The 17,958-nt window shown below is 40.2% G+C and overlaps 1 protein-coding gene across 3 annotated transcripts in view; it reads right to left on the reverse strand.

The window, feature by feature from the left end:
* fgd5a (FYVE, RhoGEF and PH domain containing 5a) overlaps positions 1 to 17,492 on the reverse strand; it is a 71,790-nt gene extending 54,298 nt beyond the window's left edge. For all 3 annotated transcript variants that reach the window (XM_017711894.2, XM_017711903.2, XM_017711884.2), the window contains exons 1-2: positions 17,217 to 17,492; positions 11,831 to 14,696 (exon numbers count right to left, since the gene is read on the reverse strand). In XM_017711894.2, coding sequence (XP_017567383.1) covers positions 11,831 to 14,696; positions 17,217 to 17,226 — 2,876 coding nt within the window. In that variant the 5' untranslated portion in view covers positions 17,227 to 17,492. The remainder of the gene's footprint in view (positions 1 to 11,830; positions 14,697 to 17,216) is intronic.
* Positions 17,493 to 17,958: the final 466 nt, after the last annotated feature.

Below are 17,958 nucleotides of genomic sequence, written 5' to 3' on the forward strand. Positions count from 1 at the left end.
ATGTATCATTTAGTTTCATAAAACTGCACTTTCCGTTTTGCCTTGTGTTAAATGAGTCTTCTCATCCACAAAACTTTTCCCCATTCCCAAAAAAGAGCATGCATGTCTTCATTAAGGTCATGCAGATTTGCTTTAGGACAGAGTATGACTTTGTGGACTATAAAAATATTGTTGCCTAAATTGTTCCGCAGTGGTCAGTCACACGGTGAGGTTTTGTTCATTTTTATCGTTCAAAGTGAGTCATACTATGCCCTAAACCACATAGACAAGTCTTAACCTTTATGAAGACCTGGATGTGGGTTGACAGGTTTTGTGTATTTATGAAAAGGATTTGGATAACTATTGATATATGTTTGCCTTGTAGCTCCAGCGCTAAAGAAGCAAAATGTGAACACCAAACATATCTTAGTAGATTGACCTGAGCAGGAGGTTTAGCACTACACCTGAGGTAAGCAGGAGGTTTAGCGTTACACCTGAGGTTAGTAGAAAGCTGTGTAAATTAGTTTTTTTTTGTGAATGTTAAAGACATCTTGTGGAAATTTGTAATAAATTTGATTCATTATTTAATTATATGACTTTAAGAAAACAAGTGATCTAAAAAGTGATGGAAAGTAGTGAAGTTATATTACTTTGATATAGTAATCCCTTGGAATATGTTACGGATTACAATTTTAACAGGTAGATGGGTAGTGTAGTCTGACAGGGTAGTGTAGTCTGACAGTGTAATGTAGTCTGACAGGGCAGAGCAGTCTGACAGTGTAGTGTAGTCTGACAGGGCAGTCTGACAGGGTAGAGCAGTCTGACAGTGTAGTGTAGTCTGACAGGGTAGTGTAGTCTGACAGGGTAGTGTAGTCTGACAGGGCAGTCTGACAGGGTAGTGTAGTCTGACAGGGCAGTCTGACAGGGTAGTGTAGTCTGACAGGGCAGTCTGACAGGGTAGTGTAGTCTGACAGTGTAATGTAGTCTGACAGGGTAGAGCAGTCTGACAGTGTAGTGTAGTCTGACAGGGTAGTGTAGTCTGACAGGGTAGTCTGACAGGGTAGTGTAGTCTGACAGTGTAGTGTAGTCTGACAGGGTAGTCTGACAGGGTAGTGTAGTCTGACAGTGTAGTGTAGTCTGAGAGGGTAGTCTGACAGGGTAGAGCAGTCTGACAGTGTAGTGTAGTCTGACAGGGTAGTGTAGTCTGACAGGGTAGTCTGACAGGGTAGTGTAGTCTGACAGTGTAGTGTAGTCTGACAGGGTAGGGTAGTCTGACAGGGTAGTCTGACAGGGTAGAGCAGTCTGACAGTGTAGTGTAGTCTGACAGGGTAGTGTAGTCTGACAGGGCAGTCTGACAGGGTAGTGTAGTCTGACAGGGCAGTCTGACAGGGTAGTGTAGTCTGACAGGGCAGTCTGACAGGGTAGTGTAGTCTGACAGTGTAATGTAGTCTGACAGGGTAGAGCAGTCTGACAGTGTAGTGTAGTCTGACAGGGTAGTGTAGTCTGACAGGGTAGTCTGACAGGGTAGTGTAGTCTGACAGTGTAGTGTAGTCTGACAGGGTAGTCTGACAGGGTAGTGTAGTCTGACAGTGTAGTGTAGTCTGACAGGGTAGTGTAGTCTGACAGGGTAGTCTGACAGGGTAGTCTGACAGGGTAGTGTAGTCTGACAGTGTAGTGTAGTCTGACAGGGTAGTGTAGTCTGACAGGGTAGTCTGACAGGGTAGTGTAGTCTGACAGTGTAGTGTAGTCAGACAGGGTAGTGTAGTCTGACAGGGTAGTCTGACAGGGTAGTCTGACAGGGTAGTGTAGTCTGACAGTGTAGTGTAGTCTGACAGGGTAGTGTAGTCTGACAGGGTAGTCTGACAGGGTAGTGTAGTCTGGCAGTGTAATGTAGTCTGACAGGGCAGAGCAGTCTGACAGTGTAGTGTAGTCTGACAGGGTAGTGTAGTCTGAGAGGGTAGTCTGACAGGGTAGTGTAGTCTGGCAGGGTAGTGTAGTCAGACAGGGTAGTGTAGTCTGACAGGGTAGTCTGACAGGGTAGTGTAGTCAGACAGGGTAGTGTAGTCTGACAGGGAAGAAATATTAAATGAGGGAGTGGAAGAGTGGCATATGTTGTATTCTGTTTGAGAATGGTTGAGAATGTCAATGTGTCAGTTAGACTGAACATCATTCTCTGTTTTTTATGACATGGAGGGTCCATGAAGTGCAAGTGTGACATGAGCCACTCCCTTCCCTCATAATACAGTGTTTAGTTTCTCAGATGACTTAACACTGAATAAGAAACTTCCATTATTGACTTTGGTGCCAACTTTGGCACCTTCGTGCCCTGGACTCTGAACAGATGAGACACATCAGTTTTAAAACAGCTTTTAAAATGGGGAGAAAAATACAAAGTTCTCGGCTTTTATTCTTTATTAAAAACAAATTTTCCCTTTTTTTTAAACAAGCTGTGTTGTCGTGTCACTATATAGACTAGATAAAGTCAATCAAATTAAAATTCTATGGGTGCATGTTACATTTTTTTCTGACATCTCTGATATCTCTATATCTAGCCTCTGTTCTGATGAGCTAATAAATTTACATAAATCACATGCTGCAAGAAGACCACTGCAGAAGCCATTCTAGTTTAGGAAAATTGAGTCATTGAAATATATTAATCAACTTTGTTACAGATTTGTTACAGTTCAGTCTGCCGAAAGACTGTGTCAGGTCTGGACCACTAGTTGATGACCTCTACACCACACCAATTAACCCAATTCCTTGGTAAAGATGTCTAACACTACATTCACCTGCCTCTGTAATATGATTCATTTCTAAGCCACACTAGATAAGATAAGGCATCTGCATTATTCTGTAAACACATAGAGTTAGAAGCTCATAAAGTGCCCAATTTCAGATTTAGAACTTTCAACAGAATTTCCTCACTTGTTTTAATGCGTTATGAATAAGAAATCATTCATACTAATAACACCTCACTTTTAACAATAACTGTTCAGGATCAGTGTGGTTGTAGATTGCTGGCACATTTAAGACCCCACCAATATTATTCCAATTTCCACTGTCTCTAACGCAATGTAATAAAAGCTTTAAACACTGGGAGAGCTGGGAACCATGACAACAACAACATCTTTGCAGTGGGCAGGTTTTTCCTGACCTTACCACGCCTTGCCTTGTTGTGGAGGGCCGCAAGGGAGTCTGGGGGTTTGGTATTGCCTGCTCCACCCCATCCCGCTGACCCTGTCTCCACACGCCCCTGTGCTGCATTTCCTGTAAACACAGCTTTCCTCTCCTGGGACGGCCTGGCAATGACCTCAGAAGGTTGGGCACCCTGCCTGACCTGGACCGGACCAGACCGGACCAGGCCGGACCATAACTACACCCTAATGGATGAGCAATTAATAGGGGATACGACCCAAAAAACATACAATGTCCAGACTTTGTCGCCTCACTCTGTATACTTTTCTGAGTACAGCTCCTATTGTTTGATATGTACAGAGCTTCTAATGTTGTTTCTCTGCATATTTTTGTGCAAAATCAGCATTGTTTTCGTTACAGCTGTTGGGATGCTTGCAGCAATGAACTCAAAATACGAAGGCTGTAGGTTTCCACAGACTGCACAGCCAAACTCCTGTCAATCAGCAACTTTTAGGCCACACACCAAATCAAATCTAAACAAATTTCTCCTTCCACAGTGTAGTGCATTAGCATGGTTGCTGTCCAAAGTTTGCTTCTTTAATTTTGCACTGCACTCTGCACAAAAATAAAGGTGCCAAAAAAGGGTTGCTTGAGAACATGTCGTAGAAGCACCACTTTTGGTTCCCATCCATTCAATGGATAGTTTTTAAGAGATCCAATCTTGTAAATGACATGTGTGCAAACAACCTTTTTCAAAGTGTAAAGATCTTTACATAATGTAAAGTTTCTAAAAACAATCCTAGAATCCTTATATTAGGATAGAATCCTTATATTTTGACCTTCAAATGGTTCTTCACACTCTTTTATACTGTATTTTCAAACATCGTTCTTTAGCAACATTACTCAAAGAACTCTTTGCAGCACCTTTTTGATGGTTATTAAAACAATTTACACAGTTTTCTACTGAATAAAGATCTGGATGTGGATGTTGAGAGAAGTTCTAGGGATGTATTAACGAAAATTATTTGGGTGTCTATTGACTTCTTGTGTTTGTTAACAATGTTAACCTCATAGCTCCAGCACTAAACTAAAGACGCAAATATGAACACCAAAACACATCTTGACTGATTGACTTCATCTGGGTAGTGTGGAAAATTGTGTGTTAGTTTTTCTTTTTTGCCAAACAAATCCTTTTAGACTGTGGAGCTGCAAGGCTGATCTAGCTAACAAGCAATGGAAGCATAACATTGTGCTAACTGCATGCTTAAATCATCACACACTAGCCTCAATTTGTGCTGATTTGTTAAGAAAAGTGCATCAGAACACTGTATGACATTCTGTTATCAATAAAAATGGACCAAAGTGAAAACTCAGGCTTCTAAGTGGTCTTGTAGATAGCAGTAGATCATACAATGTTAGAAACCACATAAGGACTACTCGAGATTTGAGTTCGAAGAAGTGTGCGATGATTTAGAAATGTAGTTTGCATGATGCTAATCAGTATACATGAGCCTCCATTACGTCTTAGCTTCATTAGCCTTGTAGCTCTAGTGTAAATCTAATAAAGAAGCAAATATCAGACCGCAAATCTTGACTGATTTGGACTGAGGAGAAAAACATGCTCATAAAATTTCAATAGATGATTGCTATCACATATAAAATAATTCACCAGAAACCAACTACTGTATATAATATGTTAAATAAGTGCTCATATCATGACTACATTTGTAGATTTACATGCATATACAATGTCACTTATCGTCCAACTCATGCAATGCTAATGTGTGTGTTTTGGTTCTGGACCTGATCAAAGTTGATGAATGTTAATGGGTGGACTCCATTGTGAATGCTCTGCAGGCTGTGAGCTTTAGTAGGTCAATGTTAAAAGCTGTTAAACAAATTGACTTATTCATATCACTGTGGCTTTTGCTGCTATTGAGTAAATGGCGCTTCGGAGTAAAAGAAATGGATTGTCCACTTTAGAGGACACTCTCAGCCAAGGGGCCTCCACATCTTTTCAGTGTCTTTATGTCTTCCCTCTGTCCCTCTTCACTTTATTTATCTCTCCCCATCTTCCCTTGGTTTTCCTCTCTCTTACTCTTTCCCTCCTTATTTATACAGATAGCCTAATCACTGCACTGAGGCTGACCAAGCTCAATAAGACTTACGGTAGACACTCACTAAACAAGCACATCTGAAAGAATCTGCTGTTGAATAAACTCTCTAAGATCATAAGAATTGGCAAAATAATAAAAAGAGATAAAATAAATAAAGCAGTAGTTTTCCTCTTGCATCAGAGAGAAACATGGCACAACAATAATTTCAAAGTAGACCATATTTTTATTTCCATCTTTGTGAATTTTTTTCAAATAAAGAATAAAGGTGCCTAATTGGTTTTTGAATTATCTTGAACCAGGTTTTACTGAGGGAGCTCTTATATATATATATATATATATATATATATATATATATATATATATATATATATATATATATATATATATATATATATATAAAATTCTGATTTTCTTCCAAGCTATTTTTTTAAATCTAATTTGTCCATATGACTATTTATTTTCATTGCAACAACTTAACTTGATCTAAAGGAGTTAACTGTTTATGTTTTATTTAAGACAATAATTATGGACAGTACATGATAATTTAAAAACATGACTAGGACATGACAAGGCCAGTGGTGAGTAGCATCCTAATATCCAAGATACTGTTTCAGCTTAGCAGCTGTTATTGTTGATATTTTAGATATTTACCCATTTAATACTGATTGAGCGGTGAGCGGAAAGTTGACCCTTTTGTTCTGGTTAATTCTAAATAAGCTTATTCTCCAGTTGTCTCTTGAACACAGCTTCTTCCAATGTTGCCAGTTGTGCTCATGAAAAGTGCAGAAAAAAAGCATTTTGCCAAAGCTAAAGCAAATAGCCAGACTGTGTGGTTAATGCTATTTACACTTGGTGTAACTAGACATTGCCTTTTTGTTTTGTCTTGTTTTTATCTTTGCCTTACATCAAGGGTTTACAAAGGTTTTGTTAAACATAAAAAGAACAAAGAACAAAAACACTCAAATTCTGCATGTCGCCAACAACAGCACTTTTGACTGACTGTTTCAATTAATCTGGGCCTTTATATCCAGCTTCAGCATTTTCATTACAGACATTAAAATCAATGTTTAGATTGCAGCATTAATAATCTTTAATGCTTTGATTAAACACCAGGAATACACACATATACAAGTTTTACTGTATCCTATACTTATTTTTCTGAAATATACATGATATAATTACTGTAAAAAACAGACATAAAAATGGAACAAAATCTGTCTTTGTTTTAAACCATCAATGAACTGGTATTAAGAAGAATTTTTTAAAATAAAAAAATGAGTCTAACACCCCCATTAAAAACATTTTTGACAGCAAAACATCAAACGCTTGTCAAAACAATCACTACTGCAATTAAAATACTGAACAACCTCTTTCCTGATGTGATCTAGTCTGTCAAAAACACCCAGTTGCCAGTTACGTTTGCCTTAGATAAGTTTATTTTTAAATTCCTAGTTAACGTGCAAAGAATGCCTGTCATCAGCAGGCTAGCCAGCAATTGTAAGGTTCTTTAGGGAACCAAAACTGGTCCTTCACTCCAAAGAACTCTGGCACCTTCATTTCTAAGAATGTAGCACATGATGTTTCATAGCCTCTTAATCACTGGAGCAATTTTTAGCCAACCCTTAGGGCCACCAATACTGCCCCAATTCCCTTCTGATTAGCCAGGGTGTGAAAACTGTCAATCACTCTGCTGTCACTGAGCCTCCGCCAGCAGCAGTGGCAATATCAACCTCTCACCGAGTGCTAAAAAAAAAAAAAAAAACACACCGCCAACAAAAACAGGTCAGGCACCTCCACTGTCCGGAGATCTTCCAAAGACAAAGAGCAGCTAACAGTACTGCCCTTTCAGAGCTTAGAAATTGTGGACACACAAGATAGAAATCAATAATGTCACCAGAAGAAAAGACCCCCAGTCTCTGAGGGATCACTGTCTGCAGAGCAATTGAGGATGATCAAACGCATGGCACATAAACAGTGAGGTGTGGAGGTTTCCATTAAGATACTGATAAGTATTTACACTATTCTAACTGCACAAAAGGAGTCAACAATGGCTAGAATCACCAAAAAGGAGCAAACAGCAGATATGGTCAACATAATATGTTATTGCTATTGTGATTAAATATGTCATGACGCACTTTTATCCGAGCATTGTGAGTATGATTCCAGAGTTTTAGAACTTTCTATAAGTAGGTATATTAAAAAATGTATACTGTGGTATGGTTACAATTTTTGGTGGTCTTGATATATATATATATATATAATTGGACAAAGACAAAATTCAACATATCAATATTTCTTGCATCCCATGGGGGATTAGTGTTAGAAAGCAATATTGACAATGGTTTTATTTACACACACACACGCACGCACGCACGCACACACACACACACACACACACACACACACACACACACACACACACACACACACACACACATATATATATATATATATATATATATATATATATATATATATATATATATATATATATATATATATATATATATATAAAATATTGAATTATGTCTTTGTCCAATTATCCAGTCTACCTTAAATGGCATGGCAGTTAATTCAGGATTCAGGCAGCTGTTCTGGCATCTAATCGCAATTGATGCACGTTTTAAGGTAGACCTGGAAATTTGAATAAGAAGCCGACTTCAACTTTGCCAAATTTGTGGAACTTGTACGTGCATTCCATACACTCCTTGAAAACACTGCAGCTCACTGAATCAGGCAGCTTCTTTCAGATGGTACAAGAGCAAACAGAAGTCCACTGCAGTCCATGTTAGGCTAAGGCTAACCACAAATAATGGCCATTCCTTTATGTCTGTTGCCTCAAAAACAAACTTGACTACTTCGGATGCAACAGGCTAGACAGCAGGAGGTGATCAAGAGACTGCTGCTCTCCGTTTTCACCTAAAACATGAGGGAAATGTCCCTGGCTCAGCTGTTCAGCTAAAAGGGCTAACATTTGGGTGGTTTGCTCTGTTGGTGTGTTTCTGTATCTGTGCTTATTGGTGGCATACCAGTTTAACAGTTGTAGCAAAGCTCATACCTGAGAAAGAATTTCATGCAGTATACCAACCACTGCTAACTGCTATCATAAATTAGATTTGCACCAATTATGAAGAGCCTGTAAACAACAACAATCAGGGTAAACACAAACATGATAGTTCTTCAAGAGATCTTTAGTAAAGAAAATGGTTCTGTATAGAACATTCAGATTGACGGAGAATGTGCTGTAGATGGTTCTTTATATTTCAGGGTTGCTACAACAGAAGAAACCTTTTTGGCACTATATAGAACCATCTACAACACACTGTCCATCAATCTGAAGAACCGCCTCCTTGATGTAAAGAACCCTTAAATAATGCAAAGGGTTCTTTAAATGTTCATGGCTCTATATGGAACCATTTTATTTACTAAAGAAACCTTGATGAACCATTTTTAAAGTAACTGTTAGTAACTGCATACTAACAACTGGATTGGAAATTAAACCATTATAACCTTATCTTTATTTAATTGTTTAGCAATTGTTTTGATTTTTCCACCAGTTCCTCTAAAGGTCAATTTAAAACGTTTTAGTTATTTTCTGATTTGGTGCCGCAGAGGATGTTACTGTGCCCGTGTGCAAGTGTATGTGTTAAGTATGGGAGTAATGAGCATGCAGAGATTGAACATTCCTCTGCAAATTGTACTTATCATATGCTAAGTGTTATCCCAAACCTGTGATGCTACCTTTTCTGACACAGCCCTAAACAGACCAGACAGAAATAGCAATATAAATGACCACTGCAAATTTCTCTGATGCTCCTCTGGCAAAAATCAATTAAAATGGTGCCCAGAGCTCACTTGAAATGGTCAGCGTCTGTAGCGCCCTCGAAGCTCATTGAGCCGAGGTGTATAATGATGACTCCAGGGCCACTGCGATGAGGAGGAGAAAGAACAAGCGAGGGTAATTTGGTCAGAGAAGGGTCATCAGATTGGCCCTCTCCACACCTGTGTGAATCTTCTTTCTCCCCAGGACCAAATGAGTAATGCAGACTCTGGGGAGTTTGAATCAAAACACTAAGGGCTTACATTGGAAATGTGCTTGAATAGGCATATGAATGGAAATTTGTGGAATTGTAAAATAAAGTTTATAAAGTGACTTCTTCTTTTACAACATATTAAAGGGACACTCCAGCCAACATAAAAAATATGCTCATTGCTATGTCTGGTGTGCTTCGTCTGTTATACACAGCACTACTGCAATAGTCTCTAGAAAGAGATTTTTCAGGTTAAAAACTAGGAAAGATTCTATTTTAATGATATATTTTAAAGTTGGAAACTTTTAAAACCACAACCATTTTATAGAAGACTTTTGGGGGGGGGTGCTCTGTTTTAAAATGTTTTTTTTTTCATCATTGGTTGGTGAAAAGCAGCTAACAATAATAGTTAGACAACAACCTAAAAGCTAATGTTGGCAGTGCAGTTACCTGGCTGTATTGATATCTTACCTCTGTTTGGCTTATTTTCTGGGGTACAAAGCTTGCCTTTGGCAACCACTCCAAGCTAAATAAAGATATAACTGCAGATTTCTTCATGATTTTGTTTGGTAGTTGAGGCAAAAGTTAGGCTAATGCTAGCTTGCATGTATTTATGCAAATACATACAGGGGCAGTCGTAGGCTAGGGAACTGGCCCTGTGACTGGAAGGTTGCTGGTTCAATTCCCACTGCCAACAGTCCATGTCTGAGGTGTCCTTGAGCAAGACACCTAACCCCACACCCAAGTGTGTTCACTGCCCCCTAGTGTGCGTGCATTCACTAGTGTGTATGTGATGTTTCACTTCACAGAGAATTTCCCCAGTTGTGGGATTAAAAAAGCATCGCTTAACTTATTAGCTTTTAGCTCACAAAGTACACACTGATACACTATAGAATACCGCATAATGTGATAAATATCAGCTCTAGTTTTAGGCCACAACACCCTATACTATATTGAAATGATAACATGTTTCAGTGGAACACCATAAGAGGTGTAATATAGTCACACAACAAGATATTTAGACACAAAATCACAGATTCTTAGTCACTGCAAACATGAATGACTGAACGACCATCCACTGTCACATCACTACACCTCCACTGAGGAATGCATAACAAGATGAACTAAGTGATATTCCCGAAAACATAGAAAACACTCACTACTAAGCTTTCTCTACTTCAAAGCTTTTTCATTGCCTCCCACTTCATCTTTCAAGGAGAAGAGTGTGATAAAGGTGAAAAATCACTCTAGCTCCTAATCCAGTTTCCACCCTTGCCAAACAATTTGTAATACGGCTACTACTTGGCATCATCTTGTGAGCGCACACACACAGAGGTTACCATGCCAGACATAGCACCAAATCCACCAAATGAGAAAATGAGATAACCTTTGCTGTGAGCACAGTCCATCTTTTTGAACCTGACGAGTTTCTACCCCACAGGCTGCTCTTCTAACATACCACACAGAGGCTACAGATGGGGAGCCTGGGTAGCCAGGTGCTGGTTGCCTGTTTGAATCTGTCTTTTCGCTGTCTTGAGTGCAGATAGGGTTATTAATCAAAACTGGCAATCCCTCAGTGCACATTATAGGTAATATATTTGTACATCTTCCTGTGCATCTGTTTATGAGAACAAGCTTTAGTCTGATTAGACAAAAACACTGCAGTGTGGTTAAGAATTCATTTAGCCAATTTAGTTTTTTCAGAACTGATTTAATCAGATTTTTTTCATCCTTATATACAAATATTATACAGTAATGGACATTTTTACTGAAGCACTGTGGGGTTTGAGCAAACATAATGATGTACATTAAGCTTAAAACAAGTCAAATTGATTTATGTTCTTGGCCCATATGGTAATACTAAGCAGTTCTACAGACTAGCGCAAGCGTGTGCAATAGCCAGCAATATGATTTACTACTGGTTGATAACAGATTTCTTACCTAAATAATGGGTGTAGATTTTGTTCTGTACAGAAATGGGCTTGTGCTAAAAGCATTAGCATAATCTAAATCTCTGTCTAAGAGGCTAGTCTACAAGAGGCAAATGTCTTTGTATTTTGCTAGCAGCTTTTCCTCAGAGTACTTTCAGACATAAAGGTGAAGGCAGAGCTATCAGACTGGCCAAACATTGATCCCATTTCCTGTTAACATTGTTTTGGCCAAGACTTCCTCCAAATTTCTGTGATGGTACAGCCATTGTGTTCAGAGGAAGAGCTTTCAACATTCCCAACATGAGAACTCTCCTCTGACTTACAGTATGGTAAACAGCCACTGACACTTATATACACATCTCATCAATACAGGGATGCACAGCGCTGTTTTATGCCATTATAAAGGGTACAATGTAATTCAATTGATTGTTCCTTTCTTACAGACCTAAATTATTGACAAATCTGTTAGCCTTTAAGATAAAAATATGGCTTATGATATTACCCACAGGAAACCATTAACAGGGATATACTTTTTTCATTTTGCCCTGGGGAAGCCTTACCTTTGCATTACTGCCAGTATTTCATCATATTAATGTGGTAATGCAAATTTACCAGATGAAATAAAAAAGCATCATACCTCTCAGCCTCCTGGTCTTGTGTGTTGGTCTTGTTCTCTATTCCTGCAAAGCTGTTCATGTCCACGTAACCGTCATTCTCATTAGCAGCTGTTGTCCGATTGTGGTCATCGAAGAATTCTGTGATGGTGACTGACCGAGTGGGTCTTCCTGGAGGAATCTGAATATTCTCATAGTCTGAACTCATAGCTGGGATATTTTCATAGTCTGATGTATCGGCACTTGGAAAGGAGATGGATCGAGGCTTGGTGAGTGGGAGAGGCATAAAGGGAGGGCGAGAGCGGTCTTCAAAAGACTCAACTCTGGAGATGCCTCTATTGCCATAAGCCTTAGGGAGACCGTTCCTCTTTTGCCTGTCTTTGTAAACCACAAAGGTAGCGGGAAAGTCTGAGGTACGCTGTGATTTTACAATCCTAGACTGAAGCTGAGGAGAGCTGTTGGTACTTCTCCGGTCGAGCTCTATAACCCGAACTGGCCCATGATGGCTGGATTCCGATGATGATCTGGAGGAACGGACACTGCCATCTCCATGTGCTTTGCTATCAGTTTTTCTTTTAAACTTCAGGGCTAGAAAACGCTTGAAAGATGTCTTCTTCTTTTTTGGCTTGTCACTGGAATCATGTTGAATAAGGAGAGATGGGGAGCTTTTAGTGACAGGTCTCTTAGTGATGTAAGCCAGCTCAAAGGGTGGTGGTATGTCAACTAGAGATGTAGGTGTAGACACACCACTGGAAGACTGGTGGCTTCTTTGAGAAAAGCTTCCAGAAGAGGTAATGACACAAGGCAGTGAGAGAGTGTCATCTTTCCTTTTCACTTTGTTTTCCACCTGAGGTGAGTCACCTCCCAAATATGCAGACAGGCTATCCACATCTCGACCCTCCACAGAATACGATCGCGGATAGAAAAGAAAACGTCTCGACTTCATCGAAGGAATCATTCGATTGACCTCCGAGTTATCTGAAGGATTTAGTAGATCTCCATTTTGGTCCAAGGTCACGGTGTAGTAGTCGTGAGACTGGGATTCATTGCCTGTCTCCTCGGGAACAGTCTCAGGGACATATCCGGGTACTTTCCCAGAGAGCGAACGTGAGCGGGTCACAATGGTTTTCCTGTCCAGAGAGATAAAGTTCTCCCCTTCTGAGTCGAAGCCTGCCTCTTCATAAATGTGCTCGTCACTGTCTGAGTCTGAGTCCTCAAAGAAAGGCACTATATGGCAGTCAAGGTCTTCTATATCCTCTTCAAATGCCTCTGTGGTATGGGCAAATACCACACGGTTCGTTAGCTCAGGTGTCATGCCCAGGTCTAGGTCAGCTGGCACCGTGATGTTGCAAAGTCTAAGGCGTGGTTGGCAGCTATTTCTTTGGCTCACATAGCCTTGGCTGCGCCTGGCTGAGCGCTCCTTTGCACTTTTCCCTTTAGTTTTTCGCTCCATGTCCACAGGCTCGTCTTCATCCCCTATCTCCACATAATCCTCAGATGACACACATTCTAGCTGCTGATCATCTCTATCCTGGCACAGAGAGTCGTCTATGTCCGCATACTCGTCCACTTTCGTATCCTGCTGCTCTGAGGGTTCAGAGGTTGATGGAATGCTTTCCCCTAACTGCGCCTGTTGCTCCTCTAGTTCTGCCACATCATCTGATGAGATGTAAAAAGGCTCTTGGCTGGAAGTGATTGCCGTCTCTGTCTCAGTAACCTTTACTTTCTTATCACTGCATTCCTCATCTGTGCAGTCTGCCTCAGGGTCTGAGGTGCTCATGAGATCAGCAGGCACCACCTCTATGACCGAATAAGGCTCATATGCATCCTCTACTTCCTCTGAGAATCTGAACCGCCCTGAAGGGTCTTTTGTGGCGCGTTCCGGCTGCCATGAATCGGTGTCATCTAGTGATCCGATAACATCATAAGGGTATTCCTCGCACAGGGAGGGCTGGCTGCCATTCATAGGTTGTGAGGAAAATCCAGCCTCTGTATTAGTTGTGTCCTCAGTTGCCTCACTAAGTGCACACTCTACACTTGGATTTGTGACCTCTTCGCATGGCTCATTGTCACACTCTGGTGGGGGCTCAATGAGAAAGGACTCTCTTTCATTAAAATAAGGCTCTTCTATATCATCAAAAGGATCTGATGTCACATCTTCAGCATTATCTATCTCAGCATATGTGCCCTGGTTTAATGTTGATTCCTCAATTTCTTCGTAAGGACTGGGTGTATTGTTATTGACCTCTGATTCATCTTCTGTTTGATCTTCTGTAAGAGTCTCTTTCTCAGAATATTCAGCAGGGTCATCTGCTGTATCATCAAGATCACCTGTGCCCTGCGGTGGCTCCACATCACTGGTGTCTTTGATGTAGTCTACAGAATCTGAAACGGTAGTTACAATAAATCCTTGGACGTCATTCAAGCCTGCATTATTTGCTTCAGTGATATTCTCTCTCTCCTCCTCCTCTGACTCTGCTATCTCATCTGTTTCTTCTACCCTCATGTCTAAGTCTCCTTTCACATCTTTATCAGAAATACCATCACTGGTGTTGGGGTTTGCCTCCACTTGTTCCTCTGCAACATTAAATGACTCCTCGGCAAGCTCCTCCACAGAGTTCTCTATGGGCGTGTCAGCTTCATCCTGCGTAGCCTCTGATTCGCTGTCCTGCTCCAGTTCCAGCCTATCAGAAGACACTATGTCTCCATTGCTAACAATGCTTTGGTTGTGTTCATCCTCTTGTTCTGTAGATAGTCTTGGTTTGGGGGCGACGGGAGGTTTTGGACCTCGGGAAGACAGACAAGGTCTTGACATGAGGGTTGAGCGCACTGTAATGGTCAGACGGCTTTGTATCTTGGGTCGAGGACTCGGTCGTTGCTTATGATAATCTGCAAAACAGATTAACAGAGGAACGGATCAGGTTATGCATTTCCCCTACAAGTGAAATGTAAGGCTGAATTTGGCATACATGACTGTCCAATATTTTTCAGAATAGGAAGCATAGTCTGAAAATAGTCTTAAAACATAGCAATGAAAGTAATGGACTAATTAACTGACAAAAAAATCACCATTTGATTGAAGGACTTAATATACAAAATAAAGCATCTACACTAAATTTACAAGCAAAGAGCTCTTTGACCCCAATGATGAAAACTGAATAGAATCCTTAAATGAGGTTAATGTGAATTTGAGGCCCATTTGGTGCAACACACCCTTTTCTCTTAACAAAACTCATACACCCTTTGTCCCTTCCTGTTATTTAGTACCTGCCTTGACGCACGTCCTACTAAACTCCCTGTGCACTTGATGATCTCCCTACTAAGATATTGTTTTCCACCATCTCTAATTAACTATTCTAGCAGACTCTCCTGGAGGATCTGTGGACAGGAAGTGCATAGGGTAAGGACATTAACAAAGTGCCCTCTCTTGTCTATGAACTCTTTCGTTTTTGCAGGCGCACAGGTTTGCGCGATGCAAATGCACTTCCTTCTTGTCACTCTTCCCATAATTCATACATCATAGAGACGCACTCTTCAGACTGACTGTATTTTTTTTCTGAAAAGGTCTTTTCAGTATGTCAAAGAACAATAAAAAAGAGAAACAACAACGGGGGCCGTCTGAGTTCCTTTGGCAAAAAAACAGGATATGAATTATTCAAAGAATTCAATTAAAACAGAACAGAATGGGGGAGATTGCAGGCTGGACCTTTTGACTGTGCCAAGCCAACAGGACATGACACATCATCCAGTAGATAATACTGTAGTAGGCGCATCAGCTGTGCGGCTGGGAGAGGAAAGAAGAAAAGAAGAGAGGGGAAGGGATGAGGGGGGGAGGAAGAGCGTAGAGGGGAGGTGCAAGGAAAAGCGAAGACAGGGGATTACTCTTTATCTTAGAATAACAGCAGAGGTGAAATCGAGAGTGATGGACTGCTGGACTATTCAGAATATATATAGAAGAAAGTGCTCAACTACAATCAAGGTGCTAAAAGGGTCTTTGGGGAGATGATGCAGAATAACTACTTTTGGTTCCCTAAATAACCTTTCAGTAGTTATATAAAGAACTGTTTTTGGTTTTGGTGTGTGCAAGTGCAACTAAAGTTTAAAGAGCCTTCAGGTATAGAAGGTTCTCTATCTGTTATTTTTCTACACTCTACACTCTTAAAAAGTGTCACAAAGGGTTCTTTAAGTGATGCCATAGAAGAACCATGTTTAAAAATGTACCAATGTAGAACCATAATGTTGGGTTCTTCACACCCATGCATCTCATTTTCAAAAATGTATCTCTAAACAACCATCCATTGAAAGGTTCTTCTGAAAAACAAATGAGATTCTCACATGACATTTTGAAAAGAATGCTTTTAAGAGTTTGGATCCATGTATACAGGCTAAAAGTAACATACCAACATTTATTTTTGAGAATGTTGGGGAAATACCAACTAAATGACATTCACTGCTGTCCTGAGTCTGATATAGAACCAAAAACGAAAAATACTGTGTCTTGTCACAACAGTAGAACCCTTTTGTGCAACCGTTTGAAAGGATTATTCAAAGAACCGTATACAGCAGCTTGTCCATCATAGAGGATAACAATTTTACCATGCAAAGAACCATTTATGCACGCCACTGTTCTAAATATGAACACTATCTTTACTACAGACTCCTTGATGAGCCACACAGGACCCTTAAAAAGATGGTTCTTCAAGGTTTTTTTTTCTTTTAGCAAAGGCAATGGTTTATTTAGAACCATGAGTTCTATATTGATCCATTTCGTGCTTCTTTGCATGGTGAAATGATTTCTTCAGTTCTTCAGATTGATGGAGAATGTGTTGTACATGGTTCTATATAGAATGTTTTTAAAAATGGGTCTAAAGTCAAGCTTGTAACAACAGAAGAACCATATACACTATTAAATAGATAATACATTAGTAAAGACAATAGTTCTATATAGAACCATGAACACTCAAACATTTGCTTGCTCATCTTAAAACTGTAATTCAGATTGATGGCAAATGTGCTGTGTATGGTTCTATACAGCACCAAAAAGGGTTCAATTATTGTTACAATGGGAAGCTTATAACATCAGAAGAACCCTTTTTGGCTATATATAGAATAATATACAACACATTTCACTTTGCAAAAAAACAAACAAAACATTTGAGTATGAAATGGTTCTGTGTAGAAGTCATGGTTCTAAATAGAACTATTGACTTTACCTAGAACCCTTGAAACACCTCCTTTTTAAAACTTTTTCATTGATTCGAAAATCACCCACTTGAAAGATACAAAGTGCTGGAGAAGCGCCTCACGGTCCCACTCAGAGAACAAGCCTAGTAAATAAGTGATTCTGACAGAGCGGCTGAAGTTGAATCAGCAGGACGGCAGGTTTCTCGGTAGAAATAAGTTTCTCACCCGTGTCCATTTTCGGACGTCATCCGCCGTAACGTACAAAAAACGTCCACACCATCGTTCCTTCAGCAGCTCTACCGGTACATCCACTGTATCCACGCGTTCGGCGCCGTTATTCCGCGGATGGTGCCACCGTAAATGAACGCACCGAGAAAGACCGCATTACTCAGATGTGTCCGTCCCGGGTTGTGTTCAGCGCTGGCCGGCTTTAACACCTCCTCTCAGCTCCTTTCATCAGCAGCGGACAGACGCGGACTGAGCGCAGTGTGAGAGCCCGGCTCGCTCTGAGGAGGGAGGTGTGTTTTTTCCTCAGGAGGTAGAGCCAGCTCTCCAGGCAGACCTCCAGCACGGATCTGGCTGACCAATAACACTTGAAGCTGAACGACAAACAGTGATAAACACGAAGTAAAATCAACACGAAATGAAATAACACGCCGTGGTTGTAAACACATGAAGATACTGTTTCAGAGCGTTCAGCTCACTTGCACTGATTCAAGCGTGCCCATCAATCATGTTTCCACGAGTAGAAGTGAATAATATGTCACATATTTGTGTACATTTCTCTCTCTCTACATACACACATATATGAATACAATAAAACATGTATGTATTCATATATTCATATATAAGGCATACAAAACTCATATATGCTAGATTTCTGTGTTATATATTCAAGCACATATCAGACATATATTTATGAACCATATTTTATACATACTGTACGTGTATTCACCCACCTATCTAT

The sequence above is a fragment of the Pygocentrus nattereri genome, chromosome 21, assembly GCF_015220715.1.
Source record: "Pygocentrus nattereri isolate fPygNat1 chromosome 21, fPygNat1.pri, whole genome shotgun sequence".
NCBI classification, from domain to species: domain Eukaryota; kingdom Metazoa; phylum Chordata; class Actinopteri; order Characiformes; family Serrasalmidae; genus Pygocentrus; species Pygocentrus nattereri.